General features: G+C 34.2%; 2 protein-coding genes across 3 annotated transcripts; both read left to right on the forward strand.

Annotated features, from left to right (window-relative positions):
• Nucleotides 1-6,122: 6,122 nt before the first annotated feature.
• LOC125859267 (uncharacterized) lies at nt 6,123-12,383 on the forward strand. Of its 2 annotated transcripts, XM_049538965.1 has the most exons (9): nt 6,123-6,280; nt 6,620-6,756; nt 8,079-8,253; nt 8,413-8,474; nt 9,260-10,081; nt 10,554-10,691; nt 10,902-11,186; nt 11,307-11,363; nt 12,027-12,383. In XM_049538965.1, exons 2-9 carry the CDS (start codon nt 6,649-6,651, stop codon nt 12,198-12,200), a joined length of 1,821 nt encoding a protein of 606 aa, XP_049394922.1. In that variant the 5' UTR covers nt 6,123-6,280; nt 6,620-6,648; the 3' UTR covers nt 12,201-12,383. The 2 variants fall into 2 exon arrangements, with proteins under 2 accessions (XP_049394922.1, XP_049394923.1); XM_049538966.1 differs by lacking the exons at nt 6,123-6,280; nt 6,620-6,756 and adding an exon at nt 7,974-7,994.
• Nucleotides 12,384-13,871: 1,488 nt separating this feature from the next.
• On the forward strand, nt 13,872-21,882 carry LOC125859566 (developmentally-regulated G-protein 1). The gene is made up of 12 exons (XM_049539335.1): nt 13,872-14,065; nt 14,936-15,020; nt 16,079-16,146; nt 16,368-16,444; nt 18,073-18,253; nt 18,366-18,422; nt 19,079-19,153; nt 19,681-19,800; nt 19,905-20,075; nt 20,640-20,753; nt 20,964-21,134; nt 21,497-21,882. The coding sequence occupies exons 2-12, from the start codon at nt 14,951-14,953 to the stop codon at nt 21,593-21,595; spliced, it is 1,203 nt and encodes a 400-aa protein (XP_049395292.1). The 5' UTR covers nt 13,872-14,065; nt 14,936-14,950; the 3' UTR covers nt 21,596-21,882.
• The last annotated feature ends 3,251 nt before the right edge of the window (nt 21,883-25,133 follow it).

Consider the following 25,133-nt stretch of genomic DNA (forward strand, 5'->3'; position numbering starts at 1 on the left):
GAGTTTATGATTGGACATTACAATGTCCCATCATAAACTCCCTCTTATATAATAAGAGAAAGCATCACTACAGCTCTCTTTGTAAAAACCCTAATCAGTGGCAGCCGCATCCACGGCTCTACAGCCATGGCGGAGCCCCTCCTCGCCTCTGTGTGGATTCAACATTAAAGGATTCATCATTATTGTTAGACAATGATGGATCCTCTAATACTAAATTCATATCAGAGATTAACATTGGGGTCTTCCTACTTACGCTTTGAATATCTGTACCAGTAATGGGTTTGGTTTACGATTATAAGTTCTTTCTTGATTCTGTTCGTTCTTAGTGGTAGTATTTTGGAGTGATTGTTTTCTTAATGCATCTGGATCGTGGTTTTCTTATTAGTGTTTGATGTTTTTCGGTACTGATAAACGAGCATTGATTGTTCTATTCCTCTTCCCATTACTATGTATGTAAAGAGGTCTCTAGTCAATGCTTATATGAACGTTTGGAGGATGGTTGGCCTCTGGAATTTATTTATGTCCTTGGGGTTTTCAATATTTCTCCTACAAATAATCCATCATTGCTCTCTAGCTTAGCTTGTATCTAGATCTACAATTGACCTATTATAACTTTTGATTTCACCAACAAACTGCTTTCGTTAACGTATCATCTTTGAATTGAGTACTGGATATCAAGTATCTGTTTCTTTTTTGAGTTTAAAAGTTCTCGACTTCTCGTGCACTTGTTTTGTATTAATCAGATTTTGAAATATTTAGGTTTAGGTATAGATTGTGGTGTCATATACCTTGAAGTGTTTAGTTTAAATGAGTTTGGAAATTACTCCCTTATGCATATAGCATATAGGTATCCAAAATAAGACTGGATTCGTCTAGCATTGCTTATTGTGATAGAAGAGTTTGGACAATACTTCTACAACCGGAACTCATCGTAATATATCTGTTTCCCTTTAGTCTAACTTACTATTTATGTGTGTAGCACTCCATTGAGCTGAAGCTGTTATTGAGGTTGATTAGAAGTTAAAAACTAAACTATGGACAATTACTTGGGAGTCTTATACGACATTCTAGATCCTTGAGAATTGTTTGAAATGATTTGTTGTGAGTGAATGACTTCTTTAAAGACTGAGATGGCTTACTTCCTATCTGATACACCTGTGCCTTGATTTGATTGTGCTTTATTATGTTATATGTAGCGTGTCTTGTGGCTTGATATTTTTTTATGCTTGTCAGTACTGATAAACGAGCATTGATTGTTCTATTCCTCTTCCCTTTACTATATGCGTGAAAAGGTTTATAATCAATGCTTATATGAAAGTTTGGAGAATGGTTGGCCCCTTGAATTTGTTTATATCCTTGGGGTTTTCAATACTTCTCCTACAAATTATACTCTATAACATGTACAATTTACAATTTTCGGCCATAGAATTCCTTTTATGTGCTATATAAGTGTACTTAAAGTTGGCACTTAATTGTCTCCTTAGTTTTCTTTTATGTGTAAGTTGAAGTATTTTCCTTTTAATGTTCACATGAAAGAGTGAGTTCTTAATTACGGGTGTGTTTGGTGTCATTGAAAATGTTTCTTGGATAATAAGTGGGGTTCTTATATATTTTCTAACTTTTGAGTGTGTGGGGAAGCGGTGTGAAGATGGTGAGGGGATGATGGCTAGTTCCAGTGGATCCTCTTTTTGTATTGCAAGCCCCTTATTATGTACTCCCATATTTTGAAGCCGAGGATGATATTTGTTTCCTACTTCCAGTTTTGAAGCCATTTTCTAGAATTTTTGACCTACCAAACATTGGAAAGTGGAAAGCATTTTCCATACCAAACGCACCCACCCGTACATGTTCTCTTTTAGTTTAGAAGTTGCTCCTGCACGTGATTGAGCATGATTTATGACCAAGTATTCGGATATTGTAGAATGACTTGAAAGATGCATTACTGTGCTATACAATAATGTTTTTAGCTTGTCAATTTGTCATATACCTGGAAGAAGAGCTTTTGTGCTAAATGAGTTTGTGTGTGGAACATATAAGTTGCTAAAATCAGAGTGTATTAGTTCTAGCATTGCTTAATTCTCTCCCCCACTTGCTAATGGGTGGAAGAGGCTACTCATCGATGCTGACATTAAATTTGAAGTTTGTCAGGCTTCTTTGAACTCTTCATGATAGAGGAGTTTGGAAAATACTTCTACATGTATTGTTATTACAGGATCTCAATAATTCCTAATTTACCTATTTCCTGTTAGGTTAAGTTATGATTTTTGTTCTTAGCAGGTCCATCCTGCTGAAGCTATTGATGAGGACCTAAGGTGAATGAGAACCTAAACTGGATTGTGGGATTACCTTAGGGGTAGAATGCAAGTTCATTTTATCCTGTGTTTGCTTAGGGGTATTGGCTAGTCGTGTTATTATTTATCCCACCATTTATTCGATAATAATGTGTTATCTCCATATATATGTTGGGATAATTTATCCCAACTTTGTTTATCCACTGTAATGTTAAGGAAAATTGTAGTTTAGTTATACGTTTTAGTTTGTTTGGTTGTAACATGCGATAGTTCGTCTAGTTAGTAGAGTCAAATGAGCAATATCCGATAAATGACAAATTATATTTGTCAATTACATTCCATCTTTGCTTCTCTATTTTTTGATCTGCCTATTTTATCCAAGTCTCTCTAGATATGCATGGATCTAAACCGTTCTACTCTTTGTTTTTTAAACTGTTTGCTCACTGTCATCTTACGTGTTAATGCTTTTGCAGGCTGTTGGTGTTAAATCTTTGCTGAAGATGCTTTCAGGTCCATGCTTAAGGTTTACTCAGATTAGTGATTTACCAATAATAGTCTGTTATAAGAAAAAAAAGTAGATTTTAGTAGGTTTTAAAAATATTTTAATAGAAATTAAATGATTTGACATTATCACATATCTAAAGAATTGCAAGTATATATTGAATGATTAAAATTGTCTTGAGATCTAATTATTTTTATATTTTACATAATTTATCATAATATATGTTTGATGATATAATTGTGTTGTTAAAATTGAGTGATGTTTTTATGTAGCGATTAAACATAAGTTTTTTTATTTTTTTGTAAATGAAAAATATAGAATTTGATAATTTTATCGTTAGAATAACTCTTTGTGAATTTTTTTTTTATGTATAAGTTTTCGATAATCAATATTAATTAGAAGTAAGTTAAGACTGTTAAAAATGTACACCACAACAACATAAAAATTTTTTTAGAGACAATTTATTTGTCTGAGGTCAAATGTTCACTACTTTTTGTTATTGTTACTTCGTTACTCTAACAAAATTTATAGAAGGAGAAAAATTAATTTGAAACAACAACAAAATAATATTGTTGACCCTTTTAAAAATTCATTTTTTATTAAACTGCTGCTTTGAAGGCCTTTTTAGATAATTCATTAATGCAATTTACGATTTTTTCAGAAATATGTATGTATAATTGTTGCATTATGAAAGTACAAGTAGATCAAAATGTTGAATTCTAGAGTCATGTTAAAGAAATATTCTCGAACATTAAAAAATTAAAAATGAGTCTAACCTAGATAACTCAAATGTTTAGCAATAACTTGGGACATAAATGACAACAAATCTATGTTAATAGACATATCTTTTGTAGCTTAAGATATTACTTTTATTTGGAGGATATTTTGTTTTATATTTTTCAAATTAAGCTTGTCGAAAATAGTCATAACTGAAACTAAAAATATTTAGAAGAGTTGAATGAGAAGGAAAAAGAAAACACTAGAAGGACGAAAGTTTTGTCCAAGTGAGATCTTGTCACTAAAACAAAATATTGGTGGTGACTAGGGGTGTTCACGATTTGGATAAAAATTGATCCAAATCGAAAAGCTGAATCAAATCGATTAAATAAACTGATTTTTATTTGGGTTAGGTATGGTTTGATTTTAAATTTTTAAAAATCGATAGTATATGGGTTGGTTATGATTTTGTTCGAAAAATCGAAGAAATAATCAAATCGAACCGACAAGTACATAATATATATATATATATTTTTTTTGATAAAGAAATATATTATTTTTATTAACAACTTTAAAGATCTTATATCTGTTTTCATCAAAATTTATTTATAATTTACTTATGAAAGAAAAAATGCCTAAGGTGAGAATATTTATCTTATTGGTTTTATGTATATGAGTGTGTCTATGACAATTATTTATAAGATTGAAATAATCAATGTCTCTTTCTTCTAAAGCCAAAATAATGAAATTGGAAATTTTATTCATAGTAAATTCAATGATGGAAAGTTATGTAATGTCAGTCATTCTAATTATTTTTGTTTTAATAAATTGTTGTCATTTTTTAACGCTTTGAATGAATTGTTTTTTATTTTGTTTATGGTTAATAATCGAACCAAATCGAATCGAAATCGATAAGAACCAAACCGATAAATATATACTATATTTGGTTTGGTTTGATTTTGATAATTTTAAAATCGATTAAGTTGATTTGGTTTTGATTTTAGTTTTGATCAATAACCGATCCAAACCGACCTGTGAATACACCTAGTGGTGACTATTATAAGTATTAGCAGCGACTAATTTTGCAACTAAAACACGCTTTTAGTGGCGACTATTAAATGCATTAGCAGCAATTAATGTTGCCACTAAAACAGGCTTTTATTGGCGACTAATTTAAACATTAGCAGCGACTAATGTTGCTACTAAAACAGTCTTTTAGCGGCGACTGTTATAGGCATTAGCAGCAACTAATGTTGCCTCTAAAACAGACTTTTACTGGCGACTATTAAATGCATTAGCAGCAACTAATGTTGCTACTAAAACAGTCTTTTAGCGGCGACTGTTATAGGCATTAGCAGCAACTAATGTTGCCTCTAAAACTGACTTTTACTGGCGACTATTAAATGCATTAGCAGCAATTAATGTTGCCACTAAACAGGTTTTTTAGTGGCGACTAATTTATGTTTTAGCAGCGACTAAAGTTGCCACTAAAACATACTTTTAGTGGCGATTATTATATGCATTAGCAGCGACTAATGTTGCCACTAAAATACACTTTTAGTGGCGACAATTATAGGTGTTAGCAGCGACTAAAATTGCCACTAAAGCATTCTTTTAGTGACCACTATTATAGTATTAGCAGCAACTAATGTTGCCACTAAAAGACTATTTTAGTGGCGACAATTATAGACATTAGTAGCGACTAATGTTGCCACTAAAACAGTCTTTTAGTGGCGACTATTATAATTATTAGCAACGACTAATGCTGCCTCTAAAACAGTCTTTTAGTGGCAATTATTTTATGTATTAGCAGCGACTAGTGTTGCCACTAAAACAATGTCCCCTTAAGAAAATTATCCTCCTCTAATATCCAAGGTTTAAAGAAATAGATCTTTTCAGGATGAAATGATTCTATTTACAAGTGTATTGATACAAAACTAATGGTGTCAATGAGCACTCAACATGAACAAAGTACACGAATATTTAATTGTGTAAAAGAAGAAGAAGAAGTTAAGAATTTTCGTTGTTTTAAAATGAGAGGAATTTCCTTTATTTATAGACAAAAAATGTAGTGTGAACAAATGTTTATTGTGCATTATCGAAAATGTCACAACACTTCAGAAAGGTCACAATCTTTCATAAAAATCGCAACTCATCATAAAAGTCACAAATAAATATTACATCTTTCATGAAAGGAAAAGGGTATTTTTGATAATAAATAAATTTCAAAGAAAATTCTTGCTTGTGATGATGTCACGTAGGCGGACCTAGAATTTTCCTTTATATAAATATATGATTTTGATTAAAATCGCCCATCTAACCAAACATATTATGAGTGGTCTTGAATTTTTGCGACACATCCAAGTTTAAACGTCACTACTCACTAGGTAGGTGCATGTCTTTAAGCCCAATAACTATAAAGCCCAATTGCCTCAGGAGTTAGCGGAGTGCCATTTCATAAAGTCGGACTTCACGCGCTCTTAGGCGTCACACTTTCTTTCCTCACAAAAAAATTTCGGTTCCGGAACTTTTTGAGCGTACTGGAAAAGCAATTTCCAAAGCAAGAAAAATACTTCAGTTTATTTCTCTCCCGAATCACAAAAATATAATAATATATATTTCTGGATTCGATTATTATACAATCTTTTTTTGGCTCTTCGATTCACGCATCTCTCCCTCTTTTTTTTTTCTTTCCAATTGGCGCTGTTATCAAAATTTTGAATTTCAGCTGGGAAGAATGATGTGACTGTTCTTGTGGAATTCCCTTATGGTGAGTTCAATTTCAATTCCAGTATTTATTGATTCTGATTAAATTTAGTTAAAAGTTTTGATTGAGTTTTATATACATTTATTAATTATTCTTCCGATATTGCTGTAATTAGGTGGATTTTTGTTCTGCATGCACCCTAGGTTTTGATTTTTAGACGCATAGTTATTGAATTCTCTCTCTCAAATAGTCAAATTTGTGTAAGCTCCTTCTGAAACACAACCTCTTTAATTTCCACCAGGTAAAGCTAAGGTTTGCACACACTTTAACCTCGCCAGATCACACTTGTGGTATTTAATTGGGTATGTTGTTGTTGTAAATTGTCAAATGTGTGTGTTTCAGAAATTCCAGTTACATATTATGCATTTGCAATGGAGGCAAGTGAACCCAAAATTGAGGATTGTGCTGTTCAGGTAACAAGCACAATCAGGGCTTTGGAGAAGGAGATTGCTCATCCTATTGTTTACCAGCTTGTCCGGGTATGACTTGTGAATACAGTAATTGAAATTTGTTATTTTATCGGTCTAGCACCATAAGGGCTTATGTTTTATTTATAGTTTGTAAACATAATACTAGGGTATATACTTGTGTTAATTTTCTGTACTTTATGGAAAGACTTGCTAGTGATCAGCGAATGGTAGGAGAATAATTTGCTTCCTCAACATGGAACAAATGTTTTACTTACAGTTTTGAGGGAACTTCTTTGTTAATAACCTGATTATTTATCTATCTTCCATCTTTATTCTCCATTCGGCCAAATAATGGAAGAAAGTTCATTTTTTAAAAATATTGATATGAATCATTTGCTTCTATATTGATAAAAAAATGAAAGAAGGTAAGTACTAATTCTCAAAAAAATGAAAGAAGGATAGAAAAGCAGCTAAAGGCTAAATCCGTAGGGAAAGAGAGTTGAAAGACAATTTTATTGTACTTCTCAAATGGGAAGGGGGTGGTGATGGTTGAGATAGTTACTTGAGAAAATTTTAGGTGATTACCTAGAGCGTTGATGTTAGCTCCCTTGTTTTTAGATCATAAGTTCAGCGAATAGCTCTAGGTTAAGACTAATTAGAAAGAAGTATCCCTTGAGCTCACTCTATATAGTACTCCCTCCATCCCAATTTGAGTGTCTCAGTTTAACTAGTCACAAAGTTTTAAGAAATAAAGGGGGAGACTTTTGAATCTTGTGGTCTTAAATTAAAAGATGTGTGTAGTCCTATAAATTTTGTGGTCTTAAACTTGCCATGTTGGAACTGGAAAACTTACTAAATATAGAAATGATTATAGAAACAAGCACACTTTTGGGACATACCAAAAAGGAAAGGTAGACACTTAAATTGGGATGGAGGGATTAATTAGCATCACCATCGCCCTTTTGATTATCTCCCCCTATTTTGTGGCAACAAAAAATTATTTTCTTTTTGTAAGGGTCTGGGGTCATCCTCAATCTTGTCAGAAATAAATACAAGTTTTGGATTTTTCAGAAAGGTAGTTCTAGAAAGGTGTTTTCTTTCTACACTGCCTTCTATGTTACCTTTTGTTTTGTGGTTGACATTTCTTCTCCTCATAAATGTTTTTTTTTCAATTGGTCCTATTTTACAACTCGCAGTGGCTTTTAAGTGTAATACCATACTTGGGTCAATATTTGTTAGAATTCTATTAGGAGGATTATATTTTTCCTCCAAATTTCCTTCTAGAACTTTTTTCCCAAGTTGTAAAGGTAAATCACACATTCAACTTGTAGCCGGAGAACCAAGTTTGGTGTGGTTTTAGAGAGTAATTGATGGTCATTACAATTGTGTAGGTTGATGGCGATGGGAGATTAGTCCCGGCAACTCAGGATGAAATTATGGTGGTTGAGGACTTGCTTGAAGATGATAAGTGTGAATCCAAGCTTGTTCCAGATACCAGACAGATTTCAAAATCCTGCATAACTGAAGGATACCTTCTTGAGAGAAATTCATTTCAAGTTACAGAAGGTTTAGAACTTGATTTTAAATAATTCCCTTGTCTTCAAATTAATTTGTGACTATTTTTACTTCAAATTATTGGAGCTAAAGGGTGGTTCTTTTTGGCCTTTCCTCAATGAGAATTATTTTCTGATAAATTAGAGTCTGAATATCCTGTTGTTGGTGCAGAAAAGTCAAATGTGTTAGTTGACCCAGTGCCCGACTTGGGAAAAATAGATGCTCCTGAAAAGGTATGTAAGTTGCACTCTTCAGCTTTGCTTTCTACATCTCCTTGATCTAGGGCCTTTTTCTTACTAAATCTCTCTCATTTGTTGTGTGGTGGTATTTGACTGGGTATGGAGTTAGAAAAGGAGGACGATATTTTGATCTTTTAGTCTTAAACATGCTATAACATTTATGTGGTTATAAAAGTATGCCATTAAAGGTAAAATGATAAGTTAAATGTTAAACTGTTTCCAAGTTTAGAATCTGACGTTCGGAATAAATTGAAATGAACAGAGTGCCATATAAAATAGAACAAAAAGATGTAGAGAGTGATTTTTTAGTATGAGATGTTGTGTTAGATAGAGGAGGGGGTTTCAGTATGCTGACTATCATATTAAAGATAGTTACAGCAGTTTAAAAAATAGGAGGAGGGTTGCTGTGAAGGAACAATATGTTGCTGCTCACCTAGGAGTGCTTTACATTGTCTGACATGAGCCTGAATTGAGTGGAATTGATTCAGAGGATTCATATCGTTGGAATAAACTAGTTTGGCTCAACTTATTTGTCATGTTACTGTGTCTAACAAAATTTTTCTTTGTGGTCAACTGTAATTGTTTGATTTTGAATCATTCACCTATTAGAGTTAGTTGTTGTATCTTGTTTAGTGTTTCTCTTTTGTGTGACATTAGAGAGTCAAAAGAAGTATATTATGGTTTTTGTATACTTCGTTTTGCTTCTACTAATGTTAGTAGTGACTGTATTGCAACTTATTAGTCGTCTTTGACTGATTTAAACTGGAATAAACTTCCAGGTGGCTGTTCATGGATTGGCTCCTCTCTCAGAACTCAGCAATGTTGACCAATCTGTGAGGACTGATGTATGCTCCTATTCCCAGGATGCACCAAATGAGGATACACCATCAACTTCTGCTGCTGGTTCTAGTTGGAAGCCAGACTTTTCAAAGTTGGAGGGAAAGATATGTTTAGATGATCTACCAGTTAAAGAACTTCAGGAAACTTTTAAAGCAACTTTTGGAAGGGAAACTTCCGTCAAGGATAAACAGTGGCTTAAGAGGAGGATTACCATGGGTCTGACCAATTCATGTGATTTTTCATGCACTACTTTCATAATAAGAGATAATGTAGTGGTGAAAAAAGGTGAAGAACAAATATGTCATCGTGTAAAGAGCAGAATTTCTGCAGATTCTGAAGATGGAGTGGCAAATTCAAACTCTAGAGGGTCATTAAGTGATCATGATAACAGAATAAATGATGATGCTGATCTTTCTGGGGCAGATGTTTCCAGTTCAGCTTTTGAAAGTTGTAATGTTACTAAAGATTTGAACACAGAGCAGATAACAGCCAAAAGAGCTCGCAAACCAACAAAAAGATATATTGAAGAGCTTTCAGAAATAGAATCTAGAGAAACCAGTGAAAAGTTAGCATCGCCAGATAAAATCTCCAGATACCAATTTGCATGTCCAGAAACTCATTTAAGGCCCACCAAAAATGTGAGGTCAAATGCGAGACCTCTGGTCACCAGGCAAGATTCTCTGGGAGGTTCTGGGGTTCAAATTCCATTTGTTTCTCGGATTCGAAGGAGCCGTCCGCGTGAGAACTTCATGCCTCTTTTGGTAATATAAATATCTTAAATAGAGACTTATAAATGCTTACATGGCTCATTCCTAGCATGTATTTGTATATTGGGACTTATAATTTATAATTGTTTCTATGAGTATAAAACCCCGCATATAGACATGACTTGCGCTCCTTATCCATGTGAATGAAACTTTTGGGCTACTTGGATCACTTGCAATTTTGCTATACTCTTCTTCCTTGCATAGATTATTTAATTTCAGCTTGAACTGCATTTGTCAGATGATTCTCTGTTTGCATTTCCAACGTACTATGTACATGTCAGAGTGTGTGTTTCTCAATGAATTCATTATGCCTATCTATATCAAGTTGAATCATTGATCTTTTGAATTAAATTACGTGGTTTTTAGACTTTGAATTTCAGCTTTAATGCCATGTACTCCTATGGCTGATGGAAACATTATTTTTGTTCCTCTGGGTTATTGATGCACTTCAAGTTGAATATTGCAGAAACTTCAGCCCAGTGGTATGGACATTGCGACCAGACAAGTAAGGAGTGCTTTTGACATATCTGGGCCACAAGAAGATGATAAGAGAAATAATGACCTGATCAAGACCAGCTCATCTCCTGGATGGACTCAACAGCCTGTAAATAGAGCTTCCCTTTTCTACTATTTGCCTTTGAATTCTGTGTGCGCTTGATTTTTTCAAATCACTACAATATTTCTTTAGTCAAATATTGCTCCCTTTAACCCAAATGAATCATCCCCCCCTTTTTTTTTGTTGGTGACTCTCTATTTTCCTTTTCTCCCTCTCAAATTGATGATGATATTTTGTGGAACTCCTTTTGTTTTCTAGCTTATTGCTGCTTGTGAAAAGGATGAGCATTACAGTGGGATGAAAATTGTTGAGCTAGAGAATGACATAGAGGTGAATGACTGCTCTGAGGACAATTCAGATGATAATGTGGTGACTGTACCCACCCAAAAAGGAGGAATGAGGAGAAAACATCATCGACCTTGGACTATCAATGAGGTTGTTAAGCTAGTGGAAGGTGTAGCCAGGTATGGTGCTGGTAGATGGTCTGAGATAAAACGGCTTGCTTTTTCATCTTGCCCTTATCGAACTTCGGTGGACCTGAAGGTTGGTATTGGCTTGTCGATTTAATAGAATCTAGTAATTGGAATTCATTGGGAATAAATTAGTTCGGGACTGTTTTTTGTACATGTGATGTAATGCTGCAAATTATCTATGTATTTGCAGGACAAGTGGAGAAATCTGCTGAAAGCTAGTTTTGTGCAGTTGCCTGCAGAAAAAGGGGTTAGCATTATTTGAATTATTATTATGCATGTTGTTTCATTGTTGTTGATGATTTTATCAAGGACTTCTTTCAACTATAAGACGGCTTCATACATTCACTCTGTTTCAGTAGAAAGTGGTGATTTACTGTGTGATATTATAAACATGTTTTTGTCTCGTACTTGAAAGTTCTTTTCACTAATTTATCTGGTCGACTGGTTTTGGCTACTTTGACCAAATTATAGGGAGAAATTCTGGAAAGCTTCAATGATTTCTGTAATCAAAACAAAAACTAAGGTGAAATTGAAGAAAATGGAATAACCTTATCAATTTCTATTGTCACTCCCTTTCCTTTCTACTCCTTCTAGATTCTCCTTTACATCAATATTCTCCTCAAGTTTTCCTCATAATTTAGGTTTAATAACTCTGTTTTTAGATATTAGAATTATTTTAAGCCAAATCCCCGCACCCGTATCCAACATGAATCCGTATCCCTGAATCATAAAATTTAGATCATAGAGGATCCGACCTGTAGATCCACACCTGTATCGGACACCTGCACCCAAGTTTGAGCAACTTAGCTGAGCATCAACCCCNCCCCCCCCCCCCCCCCCTTTTTTTTTTGTGGAAACTATGGGACTGATCGTAGTATCCTTCTTTAACTTCATATTTGTGATGGTGCAGATTCTGAATTCCCGGAAACAAGCTTCAGTTCCGATCCCTGCTGCAATTCTCTCGCGTGTGAGAGAGCTTGCTGATATGCAAGGTCAGATCCCACCAGTTCTCAGTGCATGCAAGTCAAGTGGACATAGTAGTAGTGATAGAAGTGTACATGAAGCTAGGTCTGGATTCCTGTAATTTCAACATCATAAAAAGGTTTGTTTTTTTTGGAATAAGCCCGATGGTGATTGGCAGACAGTTCACTAACCATTATATTTCATGTGCTAATGCTACTTTTTGTGTGATTCAACCTTTTGTACACACCTTGGTAGCTTTTAATTCAAGGTCGCGACGTTGAGAGCAATTTTGTTTTCCTTCCCACATCAGAAAACAGCTAGTAAGACTGCTATACCTGCTTAGATTGTTCTAGTTGGTCATATCCCAGCCAGCATATTTTTAATTTGATATCCCAGCTCACATTTCCCGCCCGGTAGCCAATGCCCGTGAATTCTTGGTGGTACAACCCCCAACTTTTTAAAGCAGCGATTTGGTCTACCATGTGACATGAGTTGACCTTGAATGAAGCAGTAAAGATTTATACAGCCGACCACCACTTGTCTGAGACTGAGGCAGAGTTTGATTTGATCTACCATGCCAAAAGATTTGCTTTCCAATTCGTTTGACATATGTAACAAGATACTTGGTACATCTCCATCAACTACTGCACTGCCGCGTCTGCATCAGTCAAAGTGGTGGTTACTGTTCTTTAAATAAAGCTCCATTGAACCCATACTTGAAAGGGAGAAATAACAGAGTTGTTGTACATCCTAAGGTTTATTCCAACAGAGCAAGCGGCTAGCTACCTGCAAATCTTCTTGGATAGCAAAGGAAATATGAGGTTTGTGAGAGATGAGTATTGACAATCAGATGTGCAAATAAAAGTATGGTGGATTTGTGTACATGGAACTTGAGAAAGAAGATTGGTGTTTGTGTGTTAAAATGGGAAATTCCAGCAACACTGATATAGGAAAATGATAATGATAACAACTTTATCTTAGCTTAGCAACCTAGTTTTTAAAATCAGTTATGATGGATGTCCAGACTCTCAATGACGAGGTCTCATCCCTAAATCACTACAACAATATATCCAGTGTGTGCTCAGATCTTACACAATATGATAAATTCATCGCTGCTCTTTTATAAGATGGATCATTGATATATCTTTCAAACTCAAATGTGCATGAATAGGAGGAGAACAAATTATAAAGAGCTAACAGATTTCATCATATGTTTATTAGATATATATGCACTTAAGTTTTGCAAAGGGAGTATATACCAAACTAGAAATCGTAAGGTGATGTGAAGTTATAAATTATTGTTTGGGATATACAATTTTACTACTTATCTATCTCTCTATATATACATAAATAATAGTATTTCATACATATTTAGTAAAAAATTATTTATAAAATACCAGTATGTATATGCATGGTATATTTTTGGGATATACAATTTACATGTTGTATTTGCTTGTTACACGAGATAACATGAAATATCTCAAAATTAAAAATGGGGTAAAACTTATACATCGTTATCAAATACTTATATATAAATTTTATTTCAAATTTAATTCTAAATGACCTACCTTATTCCATATCAAATTTGGGATAAAATTAGTTTAAGGATTATAATTTTGAAATAATTTAATTCGTGAATCAAACCACTCTAATATGTAAGTTTTTTTTTTTTTTTTTAATAATACACAACAACGTCAATTACTATCATTACTAGATTATCAATTAATTTGTCTGTATTTTTTTTTTTTGAATAAATGAAATAATTATGTAAATGGAGTATTTCTTACCGTCACGAAATAGAAGTGTATAAAGTTAAAATTAAAAATGAGGGCTCCAAGTTGAGGCATTCTTCATTCTGAACCCTCTTCCTCGTCGGCGAACGGCTGCTCTTCTTCTGCTATCTTTTGCTTCCAACTCACTTTATCGGCGGAGAAGCAGAATCCAGTGGCCGGCTGCCGGAATCTCAAGTGAGCTGCGTGGTTAGAAGTAAGAGCTGTTTAAGTTTATAAAACTGTTCAATTTATGCACAATTCCATTCCTATTGTTTCTCTTTGTTAAATATTCTGCTGAATCACGCATTGACTTAAACATATCGTCTCGTATTCTGAATTGAGCTTCTCTAGCTAAGTGGAATTTATTGAAAAAAAAGAGGTCAAATCGAATCGGTATATCTCAATGAGCCCGTAGGTTAATGTTAGTATGTTTAGTTTATTTGCTAGTTAACATTTGAGTATGAAGAGTATTAATTGCACGCCCCATTTTTGTTCAAGTATTGGTTAATTTCTGCTGTTACTTGCCCCCAATTTTTCCAATCTATATCTACTAGAGTCTAGAGTGGCCTCACAGTTTGATACTCCAATACTATTGCCTATTGTTTGATTTATTTTATCTATTTGTGTGGCATGTTTATCCAATTTATGCTCACTCCTCGTTTTCGAACATTTTCTATATGGTGGTTTGAAATGGAAGTTAAAACATAACAAGTCCCATTTAATTCCCAACCCATGTCCTTGGATTTTTTTTGAACTTTTACTGCTTATAATTATAGCTCATTATAGCACAGACAACCATTTCTCATAGCATTTTCTTCTGTATTAGTTCCATTTTTTAAATACATTATACATGTGACACGGACGACCTATGGGTCATTGTCAAAATATATGATATCTAACTTGGTCCCTGTGTCTCTGGCTTCCTTGTTCTGCTTGTCGGTCTTTTTACTGCAACTCTCTTTCTTTTCTTCAAAGATTAGTTGTTTCATGTTTGGTTGCGTGTACTTTTCTTGAGCATCACCTTTGTCATGGGACTGGTTGTTGAACTGAACTTGATCTTTTCTCTTCTATATATTTTATGCAGATAAACTAAAGAACCATGGGGATTGTAGAGAGGATCAAGGAAATTGAAGCCGAGATGGCTCGTACCCAGAAAAATAAAGCAACTGGTAACTTCCATAGTCACATCACTAAAGCCTTTATGCCTACATATAGGTTGTGTCTTATACTACTGACTTTGAATGTTTGTTTCACTTTGAGTTTAAGCTATAACTCAGACAAGAACTGGTATTACTGTTACTGAATCCCCAGTAGGCATCACCGTCAATGAATCTTCATTGCCTCTCAGTCTTAGTGCACATTAATCAACATAGACACTCAGAAAGTCTACTAAGAGTCTGTTCAACATTGGTAGATTAGAACTATAGGGTTTTAGTCCTACAAAGGACACCATCTTTTTCATTGGGGCACCACTGGATATTCAAAATTCAGAAACGAGATTTCAAAGCAGGAATTTGTCAAAAGAGATCACCCTTTGCCATTTAGCACAGGATTATATTTGTTTGTGACTCAACTATTTGTTACTTTTTCATCTTATATATAGAAGACAAGAGCTTAAGCTGTATGCTAGGACAATGTATAGATTTTCTTACACTAGTCGGTTCAATGGCACTTATTGTCCGTTATGGGCCTAGGGCGGCACAAATTTGTCTGTTTGGGCTACGCCACATCGAGCCCCAAAAGTGCGCGTACCATGTGAACTTGATTTATGCTTTATAAAACTCTTCACTTTCCTCTCTGTGGGATTCACCGAACGTGTAATGTGCACCTTATCTTCCGAAGCATGCCAACCTAGAAGCCTGCCCATCCTGCTTGACCTGTCCTCATCACTTGCTTCCGTTAGGGAGTCACAAGTATATATTTACCTATTATAGAAGGTTGCTTTCTATTTCTTTAAGGTTATAAATTGATATTTGTATCAAGAAGCACCTGTCGTTGCCTTCTAAGTTACATGATTGTGCAAATATTTTTTTTACACCGACAATGCATATAACTTGTACTCAAAAGAAAATTATTTGTTACATTTCTTGGAGTCCCTTGGAGATCCATTGTTATGCTCTTAATTCCTTTGTGATTGAGGATCTTTTGTGAACTCCTCTCTGTTTATTGAACTTCTCCCCAAATATTTTCTTCAGAAGCTTAATAATCGACTTCAACTGTCATGCAGAATATCATTTGGGTCAGCTGAAGGCTAAGATAGCAAAGCTGAGGACACAATTGTTAGAGCCCCCCAAAGTATGTCTTTTTGGAATTTCAACTGTTAATTGGGAGGGGTCAATTTCCTGTTATCTTAGTCTCATGGAGTTCCCATGATATAATTGTGTCCTATATCATCATATCAACAAAAATAGTTGCGCTGTACTCATTATTTTTTCCACGGGTGACCACCTTTTCTTGTGTTCTTGTTTTTTTCTGATAGACCAAGCAATAACTTCCTGATTATGTCTGTGAAACAGGGTTCTAGTGGTGCTGGAGAAGGTTTTGAAGTTACGAAATTTGGCCATGGACGTGTTGCACTGATAGGATTTCCAAGGTTTATCATTTCCCTTTTTTCGTGATTTTTGGCCAGTCATAAAAGTTTAATTGTCATCAGGCAGAACAGTTTCCAAAGCATTTGATATACTCATAGTTCTGATAGATTATGTAATTGAATCATTAATTGCTTTTGATTACTTCTTATTTTGATTTTCTTCCTTGGTCTTGATATATTGAACGTTAGTAACTTAAGATGCTGGTGCCCTTTGACATGAGATTTGGCATGGGAGACCATATAAATAGTGTTAACTTAATCCGAATCTTGGTGACTTTTAGTGACATTTTAAGTGCTACCAGTTTGGTAATGGGAGCAGGAGGTTGATCCTCATCATTTAACTATGATACTAGTGCCCCTTTTTCTGATATTCTTAGGCGAGGAGAACTGGGCATGGTTTTAAACTAAGACATAATAACTAGTCCTATTTGGTAATGAGGCACACAATTTCAGTCTGCACTTGCCTGAACTACCCGCTCCATGGTGTCTTAGAGCCTGTTCGGCCAAGCTATGAACTTATTTGGAGAAGTACTTATCAGAAGTGCTTTCTTAAAAAAGTGATTTAAGAGAGTAGCAATTAGTATTTGGTTATCTCATTGGAGAAGTGCTTTTGTTAGTAGTTTGTGTTTGGCCAATATTTTAAAAAAAGTGTTTTAAAGTGATTAACTTACTAAAAGTATATGTATATAAGTTTCCAGTTTCCACCTATTAATCAATTAGCAAATTGGCTCACAAAGATTGGTTAAACACTTATTTTCTGGTAATAAATTTGTCTAATTTTAATAAGATATGGGCTTCATTAAAAGATAAATATCATCTAAATAGATAAATAAGCTTGCATGTTATGATTTGTAATTTCAGATTTAGCTTAACAACTCTTGAATTTAACACCAAATAAATTTCAGTGGAACTAAAAGAAAAGAGTTTGAGCTCTTTTTTTTTTAATTGACTTTGGCAATGCGCATGTATCCCAAAGTGACGTATAGTTTTTGGTAATGGGTATGCTCGAGAGAAAAGGTTTGGAATTCTACCTCCCCTTATACAGCAGCTTTGTGGTGGACCACCACATTGACCTGTGGTGGTGTTTGTTATTAAGTCTTGCCCTAAACTATAAGAACACACAAAGAAATCATGCAGCACAATCTATTAACGTTATCTACATTAGGTTCCACATTTTATCTTTTTCATACTCCCCCCTCCTTGTTACTAGATCAAGAAAAAGCCTTTGGATTGAGATCCACAACAATGCATAACGACTATGGATTCCAACTATTCTTCTCAAAATTCTGATTCATCCACTTGAGATTTTAAAACTAAAATAGGTTGGGTGAGCTTGCAAATTCACATATTCTCATTGTAAGTGTGGGGAAAATGGCGCCCTCTACTTCTACTTCTAACTAAAGGCTAACAACCGGCATTGCAGGCAAATAAATCCCCTGCCCGTTTGAGCCGGAAAGCACCTACATGTTGTCATTATAAAAGGGAGAGATTTAAAAAGCATGTAAAATAAGGAGAGATTTAAAAGCATGTAATATAAGTGTTCTTTACTTTATCTTTTCACCGTTGTTGTAGACATTTCAAAAGCTTGTACAGATAAGCTATTAACCTTCTTTGATTTTTCTTTTTGATAGTGTGGGAAAGTCTACACTCCTTACAATGTTGACAGGAACACATTCTGAAGCTGCATCATATGAGTTCACAACACTTACTTGCATCCCTGGTATTATCCATTACAATGATACTAAAATTCAATTGCTTGATCTTCCGGGAATCATTGAAGGTGCATCTGAAGGCAAGGGGCGTGGTAGGCAGGTAAATTGAAGATGGCTTTAGCAAATTGACAAACAATGTATGTTGTACCTTGTATAGTTACTGGCGCTCTTGATTGTGAATACCATCTCTGAACAATAGTCATTTTGTATAGGTCATTGCTGTTTCTAAGTCAGCGGACATTGTATTAATGGTTCTCGATGCTTCAAAAGTAAGTGATGATAATTCATTTTGATAATTGTGCCTGTTGAGGTTTATTTTTATTCTCTTTTGGTCATATTCGTTTGGTTACAATTGCACCTCAGCTCTGGCCAAGCTCAGGCTGTACTAAATTAAGCTGCTCTGAGCCCACCTCAATCCTTGTAGCAGATTCGAGCTTGGGCTGAGTTGGCACAGCCAGAATTGTAGGTAGAAGTGTCATAAAAAAGAACCGAATAATTAAAAGAAATGAAGCCAGTCTATTTCTCAGCTGGTGAATTCCTGGGGATGATCCCCCTATATATGCTCTCACCTATTAAAAAATTAATTACGCACGCCAATACAGAAAAAATCACAAACAACATAATAGTATATGACCCAAAAAACATAGTACGTATTGTTCTTTGATCTCAGTGGTATAGAGAAGAAATAGAAAAAGAAGGCACACCGCACACATGGTACCAAAACAACAAAAAATGGAGCATGATAAAAGAAGAGTTCACTTAGGTTTCTATTCTTATTTCCAGCATTAATCTCGAGCAGCATCAATGTTTCATTACATGTTAAACCGAATTAGAATTAAGTCATCTCTCTGTCTAGACTTTCTGTTAGCTTATGCTTTCTTTTTTCCTTGATTCACTTGACTCTTAATTAAATATACAACAACAGAGTGAAGGCCATCGGCAAATATTGACAAAGGAGCTGGAAGCGGTGGGTCTGCGATTAAACAAGAGACCTCCTCAGGTGATCCATTATGCTATATTATTCATATTGAGGTTCTGTGTCCTAGTTCTGATAACATATATATTCATTTGTCTCCTTTTCTCTATCTGTTTTTCTAATTCCAAGACTTCCACATGTGTTTGGAAGATCTTCTCAATAATTAATTGCTTATTCACACAACTAGCCTGCCTTATTATTATTGCATGATCTTATAGCTGGGTACATTATATAGATCTAGGTTCCTTCCTGTCCTTAAGTAGTTAGCTAGAAAATGTTCTTTCTCACAATATTTCTGTCTAGAAAAGACCTTTTCCTGGTCTTTAAAGTGTTAATTTAAAATCCATGCCATCATTGGCTATGTTGCTCGGACTCTTCAAAAATCTCATCGGGTGCGTGTCGGATCCTTCAGAAGTAGTGCATTTTTGGAGGATCCGAAACGGGTGCGGCAACATTTTTGGAGAGTCCAAGCAACTTAGATCATTGGTTGTGTATCTTCCGATAGAAAAGATTGAATGTCAGTGCTTAACTTAATTGTGCAATGGTTGCAGATATACTTCAAGAAGAAAAAGACTGGTGGAATTTCTTTCAATAGCACTCTGCATCTGACACATGTGGATGAGAAGCTATGCTATCAAATTCTGCATGAATACAAGATCCACAATGCTGAGGTATTGTTGAACGCGGTGATTTTTATCATTGGAAAACTCCAGTTTGAATTTTTTTTCTTCTGCTTTGTTTCCCTACCTTATAGTCTTTTTGTTCACCTTTTTAGGTGTTATTTCGTGAAGATGCTACAGTGGATGACCTAATTGATGTTATTGAGGGCAATCGTAAATACATGAAGTGCATATATGTCTACAACAAGATAGATGTTGTTGGTATTGATGATGTAGACAGATTAGCCCGACAGCCAAACTCCGTCGTCATCAGCTGCAACATGAAGGTATTTCAAAATTTGTGAGATTCATTTGACTACTGATGAGATGAGCTATAGCATGTTTTCGTGACCCATAAGCTCATTGCTCTATCTAATTTTGTGTCAAGGTGCTACTTTCATTATAATTCGTCGGTTTTTGACATTTGCAAACACATATATTGGGACCAAGATCAAATAACATAATTGAGTATTTTGGGTGCGCATAAAGTTAACTGCAGCTCATGATAGTATATGAAGTCTTTTCTTTTGTGTGGCTCTGGAGAATTTCCAAAACTTGGTTTGACAAGGAGACATCTCTCTTACCTGTAGTTTATCCTTCTGCAAATAATAAGAACTCTTATTTTCCCAGGGTCACCACGATACTTTCAAGTTGGTTTTTGATCTTGATGATGGTACAGAAAAAAAAGATTTACTTTGCTTTCCTTTGCCAAATTTGGACATGGCTTTGGAATAAGGGCTCACTACCTCTGATTTTTGAATTTGGCAAACGATCTCTACATACTGACATGCTCTTTAAAAGTTTTCTGTCTTGTCTATATAGTTAATGTTGCACTTATTTTTATGATACAGCTGAATCTGGACAGATTGCTTGCAAAAATGTGGGAAGCGATGGGTCTTGTCAGAATTTACACAAAGCCTCAAGGCCAGCAACCAGACTTCACAGATCCTGTGGTCCTTTCTGCTGTATGTTATGTTGCACATCATGCTTGAAGATTTTCTTTCTTTCCATGCTTGGTTACTCTAGAAATTTCATCCACTGATGATAGATTGGTGGAGATGGTCTCGTGTTAAAATAGTAACTTGAGAACCCCCACAGAGGGAAATAATTAATTTCCTGCTCATTACCTTTCTCTAATTGTGTTGATGCATCTTCTTTGTTGTCAATGATTTTAGGATAGAGGTGGCTGTACGGTAGAAGATTTCTGTAATCACATACATCGGAGTCTTGTTAAGGATGTGAAGTATGTGTTGGTGTGGGGTACTAGTGCAAGGCACTCCCCCCAGCATTGTGGGCTTGCGCAAATGCTTGAGGATGAAGATGTGGTGCAGATTGTTAAGAAAAAGGTAAAGGATATCTGCTTGTGCTTTTCACATTTGCTCTCCATCAATAGTGTTATCAGCTCTGGCATATCGAGCTATTTCTTCTGGCCATCATTTCCACAGGTGTATAAGCTTCATGATCATATGGTGATTTGGCATTTCTTCAGGCAACATGCAATGCCATTAGCTTCTTTCTAGTCTAATTAAATAGGAATTTGTGTCACAAAAGTATGAGTGGTCTTATCGACCAAAGCACCCAGGATGCGGAAGTTTGGACAGCTAAGGTTGAGATGTATAGAGGTGTAGTTTGGTGCCAATGTCATCAAACTAGGTGTTCCAGAGAGAGTTGATGCCTGTGATGCTCACAAATAGTTTATGTTATGCAGGAGAAGGAAGATGGAGGAGGTAGAGGCCGGTTCAAATCACATTCTAATGCTCCTTCTCGTATATCTGACCGTGAAAAGAAGGCTCCATTGAAGACTTGATTGAGCCAGATTGTGGAGGTGCTAGTTCTATATGCCGATCTGGAAGAATGCATGTGCCAGGTATTACTATTGAAGAATGAGTTATACAATGAGAATAGCTAGAGGTTTCTTCAACTTTATGAAGTGAAACCTATTTATCAGAAGTGGCCCGAAGATTTCAGTGTTGTATTCTATATTTGATCATGTTACACTCTAGAGTAAGTATAATATCTGGGGACATGCTTTATTCCTCCAGATAATATTTACTGCTGTTCATTTTGTGAAATGTGAGATAAAAAGTTTTGGTCCTAGATCCTTGAAGTGTCTAGGCGATAATAATTGGATATCTTAGCTTCATGTTATCTGCAGTCGAATTGAGTAACTGCAAGTTTGTTCATTGTTGAAGAAGTATATTTTAAGGACTACATGCCAATGCAGGTTAGATAAATATTCTTTTCGTCGGATTTAGTGAACTTGACATTCTTATAATTCGACAGTCCGTATTAGTGTCAGACTATAATTTCCGTTGCGATGATTTACAAATGACCAACTTTTTAGTCATGAAAAGTTACAGTGATGGTGTCTTAAACTCTTTAGGTGCAATTAGGACATTATTATGGGGAATTTGAAACCTTCTTAAAACTCCATGACAATATGGCTACTTTTCACTGTTTCTACTCTTTATTGCTCATTCAAACATTTGGACTTTAGAAGTCGAGAACTGGAAATGGATCTCAATAGTTACCATCACATTCATCCCTCGATGAATGTAGTCATTTTGTTTAACCCAACTGTGAGTCGTTAAATAGCTACAACATAGTCAGTATAATTTCATTAGTGGAGTCTGAGATGGGTGATGTGTATTCAATTTTGTCCCAGTAGATAGATGGTTTCCGTGGCATCCTTGGCATGAATTGTAGTTTGTAGAATTTATTTTTAAACTTTAATGAAGACAGTGATTAGTTTTTTCGCTCGATTGCAGTTTCTCCAATATTTCTCGAAGGCATAACTTATAAATATGTCCTTTTTAACTTGAACTCAACTAGTATCTATACCCTTCAATTTTGGGCATAGTGCATAAGTAGACATTTAAATTTGTATAAGATAAAACAAGTAGATATACACATTCTATGACATAACACTTAAAACTCTACATAAGATGTGAGTATTTACTTGTTCAAGTCTATACAAAATTAAGTCAAATGCACACCCGGGAGATAAACCAAATTAAATGAACACTATATTTATTATGCTTTTGTCAAATGAACCGAACTTGTGTACAGTAGCCTAACGCATAGGCAAGGTCGACAAGTCCAAGAAAGGGGCCTAAAATTTAGTGTATGAAAACAGTGAACAAAGAAAGGTAACCAATGGAGTATTCCTTCTTTTTCAGTAATTATATTTTGGGGTCAGTGCTTTTGTGCATGTCAGGTAACTCTTTACTATCTCATAATAATAATCATTTAGTTATAGTAGTATATATATGTGGGGATATCGATCACTTTAGATTGCTGAGGAAGTGGTTAACGTCCAATCATTCTTGTCTAGTCTCTATCCCTATTCTTAGTGACTTTCCCTTTTACATTTTTTAGTAGGGTTTCACTTTCCTACACTTACCAATTCTCATAGAACGACTCGATTATGAACTACGACAATGAAACAACATATTTGGTATAATTGAATTTAAAGGGCGGAGGATAGTGTGTCTGCAAGCTTTACTTTGAGAGGCAGAAAGACACTTTAATTTCCAGTAGACCATCAACTCAAGAAGTTCGGGAAAAAAATTAAGGAAAAATTATACCATATACACATTTAAGAGACAATATTACGAGTTTTAAATCTATTCTTAAAAAATTCTTACTTATAACAGTTTAATTACGGGTTATAACATATCAATTAAATTTAACTTTATTTAAAAATCAATTAAAATTTATTTTATTAAATGATTAATCTTTTTATATTTTTATATTATTAATTATTTAATTATATTGATTGCAGTTCCTATTATATAATTAATAGGTGAGAGAAATAATATTAATGAGAGAATCAAATTGTAATTATCTATTACACCTTTTAAGGGATTTTTTAACTTATTCAAATAACTTTTATTTATTAATGACTATTGGGGCCTTTAATTTTTTTTAAAAAATAAATTTATCACCGTATATTTTAACATGTAATTTTCTCTCTCTTTAATCTATTTTTTTTGCTTTTCTTGCTTTTTTTTATTTTTAATTTTGATATTGTTTTTTTTTAATCTGATTTTTTTAGAATTAAGAATTCTATATTTTGAAATTTTGATTTCGTTTTTTATTTTAATTAATCTAAAACTTGATTTCTTGAGAGAGAAAAAACGTTTTACTTAAGTTTTGAACTTGTTTTTGGTGTGTTTTTCTATATCTAAAATATTGTTTTGTTGGTGAAATAAGTATATTTAATTCTGAAATTTGTTGATATATATAGATAATATGAGATCATAAAATCTTTAATAAGGATTTCTTAAGTTTTAGCTTAAATATGATAAAACAAATCACACTTGAATACGGAATATAAATTGAAGAGAGAGGAAAATATAGAACTTGTATTAATTATTGCAGTTTAGACTTTTAATTACATGTTTTGATTTTTGGGTGATGTATATTTCTTTTGCTACAATTTCTGACAACAATATATAATATGCATTGTTTTACAACCAGATTTATTCTTTCCGGATTTATACCCGTTGGATACTAATTTTATACATTTTTATTTTTTGTCTTTGTTCTAAAATTTCAAGTTGGATACCAAGTGTATATAAATTGGATAAAACATTAACTTGTTTTAGATTGTCTAATTTGGTTGAAATATCAGTTACATTTTGTTTTTTTCATTTTCAAGTGGGATATTTGTTGGATACCAATTGAATACAACATTAACTTGTTTAGGTTGTCTAATTTGATTGAAATCTCAACCACATGTTGATTTTTCAACTTTCCAATGAGATATCAATTCAATACTAAATTTATACAAATTGGATACAATATTAACTAGTTTTACATTGGTTATTTCAGTTGAAATCTCAATTACATGTTGTTTTTCAATTTTACCACTGGGACGTCAGTTGGCTACCAAATGTATACCAATTTCATACTAAGATTTGACTTCATTTTTCCAGTCAATATCAATCGCATACAAACATTACCTATTTTTTTAGTATACATTTGAAAAACACTGAATACACAAATGATTAACTAGCACACATAATAAATATTCTGAAATTATAATTCATTAACTTAAAAGACAAAATAAATCAAAACATGAGTTTGCCACAGTAAAACAACCAAATCAAAATAAAAATAAATTATGTCTTTTTTTCAGAAGGGTAATTTGAACATGTCTTCCTATTGTGTTCCTCCCGACGACATGTACTGCACGTAATCTTAGACCTCTTGAATTTCACATTAACAAACCATTTACAAGTTGTGGTCTCCATATAGTTCTTTTTGAACCAGGCAACAATAATTTCTGCTCCGACACTTTTTGAATTGCATATTTTTCTGTTTCATCATAAATTATTGTG

This window comes from Solanum stenotomum, chromosome 3 (genome assembly GCF_019186545.1).
Source record: "Solanum stenotomum isolate F172 chromosome 3, ASM1918654v1, whole genome shotgun sequence".
Taxonomy (NCBI): Eukaryota; Viridiplantae; Streptophyta; class Magnoliopsida; order Solanales; family Solanaceae; genus Solanum; species Solanum stenotomum.